Source organism: Geotrypetes seraphini, chromosome 3 (assembly GCF_902459505.1).
Source record: "Geotrypetes seraphini chromosome 3, aGeoSer1.1, whole genome shotgun sequence".
NCBI classification, from domain to species: domain Eukaryota; kingdom Metazoa; phylum Chordata; class Amphibia; order Gymnophiona; family Dermophiidae; genus Geotrypetes; species Geotrypetes seraphini.
Genome location: NC_047086.1, coordinates 25,370,891 through 25,379,559, shown reverse-complemented (window position 1 = coordinate 25,379,559; position 8,669 = coordinate 25,370,891). Strand labels below are relative to the sequence as shown.

At 42.3% G+C, this 8,669-nt stretch overlaps 1 protein-coding gene across 3 annotated transcripts in view; it reads right to left on the bottom strand.

Moving 5' to 3' along the window:
• Positions 1–1,385: 1,385 nt before the first annotated feature.
• SLC35A1 (solute carrier family 35 member A1) overlaps positions 1,386–8,669 on the bottom strand; it is an 87,931-nt gene continuing 80,647 nt past the window's right edge. For all 3 annotated transcript variants that reach the window (XM_033938027.1, XM_033938024.1, XM_033938026.1), the window contains one exon: positions 1,386–3,751. In XM_033938027.1, coding sequence (XP_033793918.1) covers positions 3,618–3,751 — 134 coding nt within the window. In that variant the 3' untranslated portion in view covers positions 1,386–3,617. The remainder of the gene's footprint in view (positions 3,752–8,669) is intronic.

Genomic DNA, 8,669 nt, shown 5'->3' with positions numbered 1-8,669 from the left:
AATCCCCTTCGCTTCCAGGAAGTCATCCAGTCCCTTTTTGAACCCCAGTATTGTACTCTGTCCTATTACCTCCTTTAGAAGCGTGTTCCAGGTGTCCACCACCCTCTGAGTGAAGAAAAACTTCCTTGCATTCGTTTTGAATCTGTCCCCTCTCAGTTTTTCTGAGTGACCTCTTGTTTTTGTTGTCCCCGCTAGTCTGAAGAATCTGTCCCTCTCCACCCTCTCTATGCCTTTCATGATTTTATATGTCTGTATCATGTCTCCTCTCAGTCTCCGCTTTTCCAGGGTAAAGAGCCCCAGTTTGTCTAACCTTTCGGCATATGAAAGGTTCTCCATTCCTTTTATCATCCTAGTTGCTCTCCTCTGGACCCTCTCAAGTATCGCCATGTGTACGGTGACCAGTAATGGACACAGTATTCCAGATGTGGTCGCACCATTGCTCGATACAATGGCAGGATAACCTCCTTCGTTCTGGTAGTGATACCTTTTTTGATAATGCCCAGCATTCTGTTCGCTTTCTTTGAGGCCGCTGCACATTGCGCCGCTGGCTTCATTGTTGTATCCACCAATACCCCCAGGTCTTTTTCTAGGGTGCCTTTCCCCATCACCCTTCCTCCCATCGTATAGCTGTACATGGGGTTCCCTTTCCCCGTGTGCAAGACCTTACATTTCTCCACATTGAAGCTCATCTGCCATCTTTTTGCCCACTCACACAGTTTGTTCAGGTCGCTCTGCAGTTCTTTGCATTCCTCAACAGTTTTGACCCTGTTGGAGAGTTTTGTATCGTCCGCGAACTTGATAATTTTGCACTTCGTGCCCGTTTCCAGATCGTTAATGAATATGTTGAACAGCAGCGGTCCCAGCACTGACCCCTGCGGGACACCACTCATGACCCCTTTCCAGTCAGAGTAGTGTCCTTTTAGTACTACCCTCTGCTTCCTATCCGCCAGCCAATTTTGGATCCATCTGTGGGTGTCCCCTTCCACCCCGTGGTTCCACAGTTTCTTCAGCAGGCGCTCATGGGGTACCTTGTCAAAGGCCTTTTGGAAATCCAGATAAACTATGTCAATGGGGTTACCTTGGTCCAAGTGTTTGCTTATCCCCTCAAAGAAATGTAATAGATTCGTTTGGCACGATCGTCCTTTATAGAAACCGTGCTGGCTTGTTCTCATCAGTTTATTTTTTTCTATATGCTCATTGATACCTTCCCTGATCAGTGATTTGACCATCTTCCCCGGAACTGAGGTCAAGCTCATCGGTCTATAGTTCCCCGGGTCGCCTCTTGATCCTTTTTTGAAGATTGGTGTAACATTTGCTATCCTTCAATCTTCCAGGATTATCCCTGTTCTCAAGGATAGGTTGCAAATACGCCTGAGTAACTCCGCTATTTCGTCTCCGAGCTCTTTCAGTATTCTCGGGTGGATCCCATCTGGGCCAGGAGATTTGTCAATTTTTAATCTATCTATCTGCCTTAGAACGTCTTCGAGGCTTATCTCCATGCATGATAATATACCCTCCTGATCCCCCTTGGCCAGTATAGTTCTTTTAAATTAATGAATGGGGCCCTTTTTGCCATTAGAGCATGACCATTAAAAAAAATTAACTTGTGAGCCCCTACTGCCTCCTAATGAATTATTGTATGGCAATGCCCCATATGCTGATTTGCTCTATCACACCCTCTCTCAGCCCTCACATGCCCTTTTTCAAAAAATTCATTTAGGTCTTAAGAGGCAATAAGTGTTAGAAATAAATAGAAAAAAGTTTTTTAAGCAAGTCACGAGTGTATAAAGTGTACATTTACCATGGAACACCACAGCACATCTCGTGATAAGTCTTTTTAATTTCTGGTAAAGCGCGCATTAGCGCTTATCACAGTTAAGTAAAAGGACACTAATATTTTTAATGCATTAACATTTGCACTAAGAACATAAGAATTGCCGCTGCTGGGTCAGACCAGTGGTCCATCCTGCCCGGCAGTCCTCTCACGCGGCGGCCCCCAGGTCAAAGACCAGTGCTCTAAAATGAGTCCAGCCTCACCTGCGTATGTCCCAGTTTAGCAGGAACTTGTCCAGCTTAGTCTTGAAACCCTGGAGGGTGTTTTCCCCTACAACAGACTCCGAAAGAGCATTCCAGCTCTCCACCATTCTCTGGGTGAAGAAGAACTATTAATGCTGTATATAAAGTACCCAGCAATGGGGTTCTTTTATCAAGGTGCGCTAACCGATTTAGCACATGCTAAATGCAAAGGCATCCATTATATTCCTATGGGCATCTTAGCATTTAGCGCGCCTTAATAAAAGGACCCCTATTTTAACAAACTGGTTAGATCTTTTAACAAAAATATTGAAAAATATTCCTTTACAAAGTAACATAGTAGTACAATTTAGAGAATGACACGGTGACTGTTATTCATCCCCGCAGTTAAGTATCTTGCACGCGTTGCCTCACTTCTCACTCCTCCCGGTCAGCAGCCCTCGCAATTGCACAGTCCAGCAGTACCCCTCCCTCCCGATTACCACGGTCCGGGCATCTCTTCCCCTTGTCGATGCATCTCCCTCCCTTCCCCTCACCTTTGCTGGCGATTTTCAGTTTTCTCTCTCTGAGCAGCCCGAGCCTTTTCACAAGTCAAGTGCAAAGCTGCCCTGAAACTTCTCTTTTGACATGAGCCGCCCAGGCGGAAACAGGAAGTTGCGTCAGAGGAGAAGTTCAGCAGACAGAACTCTGATTTATAAAATGACAATTGTACAGAATATTGTTTTTTTTTATACTTTAATAAAATAAGTTCAGTATAAAACTATTCGAGACTTGTGCGGATGGGATCAGATGGTTTGCAGAGATAGGGACTGAGCTTAAGGGGACGGGGCAGAGATGGGGACCGAGCTCACAGGGACAAATTTTTTCCCTGTGTCATTCTCTAGTACATATATATACTTGATTTTTTTCCCTCAGCCCTCACAACAATGGACATAGTCTAGCATAAAAAGTCCCCAAAATAGGAATTTTATGTTTTTGATTAGAAATTCATGAAAACAGCTGTTTGCATCTCTCTCTCTCATATCTGCCAATTCTTTTCCACGCAAACTAGCATGGCCATGGGGAAGGCTCAATAAATGCACAAATAAAATATACTTGCCTGCTGTGATTTAAATGTACAGCAAGAAAGATAGTAAATGTTTTTGCAGTGCAACTTTAAAGTCAAGGTATTTTGTAAATTATCCAAGGAAGTATCTTGGCTGATGAAAGGATATGCTGTGAGGTCTCTATCACTGATTTTCTGATGACAGAAGGCCACTGAGGTCTTTTCAGCTTCTTGACATAAATAGTTGTTTATTGTACCAGTTGTTGTTTGATTTACAATACTGATTAGTAGGTTGTTGAGATTTGAAAGAAAATATATGTATCCAACTGCCCACATAAAACCTAAAAACTGGCTTTTCTAATGGTGATCAAATGCTTTGGATAACAACATTTTTGCAAGCTCATAAATACTGGGTAGCATCATTCACATTGATAATGCTGGTGAGTCGCTGCAGAAGTTCTCACCGCCTTGATTGAAGTACAATGATTCTTCTATCACTGTCTTAAGGCTACCAATTGTTTTAAATGTATAGGAAACATCACATTGTACCAAACTTCTCTTTGAGACTTTGACTAGTTTCTGCTGGCTGAATCTGTGTAGTATCTTGTCTGGGTAATCCATAAAGATATATGGAAATACATACAAGTAGTGTCCCCAAAGTGAAGGTTAGAGCTGAAAGAAAAAGGAAAAGGGAAATTAAGACAGACAATTGTATGTTAAATCCTGGAATAAAGACAATACAATACAATTGAATTCTTATATCCCGCATAATATCTTCTCAGTTCAACATAGGTAACAAATTTGAAGAAGCTGGAAATAAACCAGGAGAATTACATACATAAAAAGTCATCAATCCTTAGCTAAAATCACAACACCCTTAATAAGTAATCTGTAAAAAGAACCTAGGGCCAGATTCTCAAAACTAAAATTTGCCTTTAACATACTCGTTAAACAGTTTTAGCCGATTTAGCGTGCATATATTTTAGAGATAGATGTCTTTTCCGAGTTTTCTAGCAGTCTCCGATACTGCCATGCAAATGTAGTACAACGAGGTCATTAATATTGAAATGATCACTCCGAGCGATTCTCTATAATCACAGAGTGATTCTCTAACCTCGTTGTGCCACATTTGCAGCATAAGTTTACCGAGAGATCTGAGCAGTCGTTGCCGTACTTTCTGATCAGTGCCTGAGCGCCGATTGGCTCAGGCTAGAGAATGGCACGGGAAAAAAATTTGTCCCTATCCCTATGGACTCTGTCTGATCCCATTCACACGAGTCTTGAATAGCTATTTTATTTTGAAATCATTTTATTAAAGTATAAAAAGGAACAATACGATAAACATAAATTAAAACAAAATCCCAAGAAGCCACACCATCCATTAATTACGACACCATAGAAATAAAAAGATTCATTTCCTCCTATACTGTGCAAAATATAAAAATCACACATGCCAGGGATGGTGTTAGGCCAAGCAGTGCAATTAGGGCAACAGCCCCCTGGCTAGAGAAAGCCTAAGCCTGCTGAAAGTTGAAGATGGCACGGGCTAGTAATAGTAGACTTTTGGGTCCCCTCCCAAATTTCTGCCCTGGGCCCTACCCATGTCTAACACCATCTCTGGCAGGATAAACATTTCAGTTCTTATAAATTCAATTCACAAAATAGAAAATAAAATTATTTTTCTACCTTTTGTTGTCTGGTCATTTTTCAAATCATGTTGATCCCAGGCTCTGGTTTCTGTTTGTCTTCCATTAACTCACTTACCAGGGTCTCCTGCCCATTTGATGTTTTCTTTTTTCTCCGTGCTCACCATCCATCTTCCATCTCTGTCCTCCCCTTCCCGTTCCCTTCCCTCCCCAGGAGGTCTGGCATCTTTCCTTTTTTTAGTCTCCATTCCTGCAGTCCAGCATTTCTCTAATGACCACTCCCCACCCCTACCCCCCACCCTTCAACGACCCTCTCCCCCTGCATTCCTCTCTTCAGGCATGGTATAGAAACTAGAAAACTAAGAGGTTTGTGAAAAATCAATTGGAGTGCTTTCACTCATTCTGAAGAAGAGAAGTGTATAACCACTACCCTAGTGTTCTTCTTTTCCTGCTGAAGCCCTGGCATCCTTTTTTTGGGGGAAAAAAAAGTAACTGATCTAAGAGCATCAATTTGGACCCTTCGGTCCTTTCTCATTATCGCCCAATTGTGAACATATCTCTAATGACAAAAATGATGGAATCAATTATTTCTAGTCAACTTTCAAACTATTTAGAAAAGTTCTCTATCCTGCTACCATTTCAACATGGGTTTAGACCAAATTTCAGCACAGAAACCCTTTTATTGTCACAAATTACAAAGATTCAAAATTTACAGATGCAAAATAAATATGCAGTTGTTACAATTCGATCTGTTGGCTGCGTTTGATGTGGTCCATCATGACATTCTGATCCGTATGCTAGCTGACATAGGTTTGCATCATGTGGTTTTAGATTGGTTTAGCAAATTCCTCTCGCTGAGCTCCTATGAGGTATGTCTAGAGGGTGAGGTTTCATCATCATGGATACCTAATTGTGGGGTACCACAAGGTTCCCCCTTGTCAATAATTTTGTTTAATATCTACATGACCTCATTGAAAAACTTCTGTCTTTCCTCCGCAGAGACTATATTCACTTATGCGGATATCTTCTTTTTTTGTAAATCTTTATTCATTTTTACAACTTACAAGTGCATCAATAAATGACATTTGAACTTGGATACATCACTTGATTTTCTAGCATAATCAACTTAAATTCATGAAATTAAACCCCCTCCCACCCCTTCTATAAACTTATGTAATCTCGTATATTATTTAATGAAATCTTTCCTACCAATCTAAACATTTAATGAAATATCTAAAAAAAAACCTCATTTTCAATTTTACTATTAAGGGAAAAATGTTATCTATTCATTACAATATTCTGTTAATGGCCCCCAAACATCTTGAAATTTACTAAAATTCCCTTTCTGTGTGGCTAATGTTCTTTCCATTTTATATAAATGACAGGGAGGAGTGTGAGGACCTGCAAAGGGACCTGGACAAGCTGGAAGACTGGGCAAACAAATGGCAAATGCGCTTTAACGTGGAAAAATGCAAGGTCATGCATATAGGGAAAAAGAACCCGTTGTTCAACTACAAATTGGGGGGGGGGGCATTGTTGGGAGACAGCAGACTTGAGAGAGACTTGGGTGTGTTGGTGGATGCATCACTGAAGCCATTTGCACAGTGCGCAGCAGCCTCGAAAAAAGCCAACAGGATGCTGGGCATCATAAAGAGGGGCATAACAACCAGGACGCGGGAAGTCATCATGCCATTGTATCGAGTGATGGTGCGACCACATCTGGAATACTGCGTTCAGTATTGGTCGCCGCACCTCAAGAAGGACATGGCGGTACTTGAGAGAGTCCAAAGGAGAGCAACGAAACTGGTAAAAGGGCTGGAACACTGCCCATATGCCCAGAGGTTGGATAGGCTGGGGCTCTTCTCTCTGGAAAAAAGGAGGCTCAGGGGAGATATGATAGAGACCTTCAAGATCATGAGGGGCATAGAGAGGGTGGATAGGGACAGATTCTTCAGACTGAAGGGGACATCAAGTACGAGGGGGCATTCGGAGAAACTGAAGGGAGATAGGTTCAAAACAAATGCAAGGAAGTTTTTTTTCACCCAAAGGGTCATGGACACTTGGAATGCGCTACCGGAGGAAGTGATCAGGCAGAGTACGGTACAGGGATTCAAACAGGGATTGGACGGATTCCTGAGGGATAAAGGGATCATGGGATACTGAGGGAGGAGCTGGGATGTAACACAAGTATAGAAAGCTAACCAGGTAATAAGTATAGAAACCCAACCAGATCGTGCATGTGCAAGACCGGAGGGTTAGGACTTCGATGGGAAGATAGGACTTCAATGAGAAACCAAGGTGGCAAGGGAGCCCCTTCTGGTGATTCAGACAGGTCGTGACCTGTTTGGGCCGCCGCGGGAGCGGACTGCCGGGCAGGATGGACCTATGGTCTGACCCGGCGGAGGCACTGCTTATGTTCTTATGACACAATGAATTTCACCAGAAACTGTAATTTAATCTATTCCAATTTTTCCAATTAAATGTAATATGTTGTATGGCAACTCCAGTCATAATAAGTAAAAGCTTATTATTTTTGGAAGATATTTGACTCTTTGCCCTCATTGACATGCCAAATAATATAGTATCATATGATAATGCCACCGGATTTTCTAAGTTTATTTGGCCCCATATTTATTTCCAAAAAGCCAAAATGAATGGACAATAGAATAATAAATGATCTAATGTCCCTGCTTCGAGATGACAATGCCAGCATCTATTAGACTTAGAATTATCTAATTTTTGTAAACGAACAGGGGTCCAGAAAGCTCTATGCAAAAGAAAAACCCAAGTTTGTCTCATAGATGCAGACATTGTACATCTCATCCTCTAAGACCAAATTCGTGGCCATTAAGACGCAGTAATTTGATGCTTAATCTCAATGCTCCAAATGTCTCTGAGACCAGTTTTTGGGATTTTTTTTTCATAAATCCAGATATCAATTTATACCACTATGTGGCCTGGTGTCCCAGGAAGTCCACCTGAAAGCATACGAACTCTAAACTATATTGTTTATTAAGATTTTTCCATTCAGGAAACCTCGCCTGAATGGCCTGCTTCAGTTGCAACCATCTAAAACTTTGTGATTTACTAAGACCAAATTTATGTTGCAACTGTGAAAAGTCAAGAAGCTTACCATCAGATATAACATCATCTAGAATCCGTACACCTACCATCACCCAATACTTAAGCTTAAGGTTAACAAGGCAATGGGGCCTGACAACCTATACCCCAGGGTGCTCAGGGAGTTGTGTGATGTCTTGGTGGAACCGCTATCCGCGCTCTTCAATCTCTCCCTTAGTACGGGTAACGTCCCGTTGGACTGGAAGACGGCTAACGTCATTCCACTCCACAAGAAAGGCTCCAAGATGGAGACAGAAAACTACAGACCGGTGAGTCTCACATCAATAGTGTGCAAACTAATGGAAACTCTAATCAAACGCCAATTGGATACGATCCTGAACGAGGAGAATCTACGGGATCCCCGTCAACATGGATTTACTAAGGGGAGAACCTGCCAATCCAACCTGATCAGCTTCTTTGACTGGGTGACGAGGAAGCTGGATGTTGGGGAGTCCCTGGACATCGTATACCTGGACTTCAGTAAAGCATTCGATAGCGTACCACACCGCAGGTTGCTGAGCAAGATGAGTTCTATAGGATTGGGCGACACATTGACAAAATGGGTTGGGAACTGGCTTGGAGGTAGGCTTCAGAGGGTAGTGGTGAACGGCACCCCCTCTGAAATGACGGAGGTAATCAGTGGAGTGCCGCAGGGATCAGTCCTGGGCCCGATCCTATTCAACATCTTTAAAAGAGACTTGGCAGAAGGGCTGCGAGGTAAAATAACATTATTCGCCAATGACGCCAAACTAAGCAATGTAGTGAGCAAAAGCACAACAGACATAAATTCAATGTCCAACAACATGATGCACGACCTACTCCTA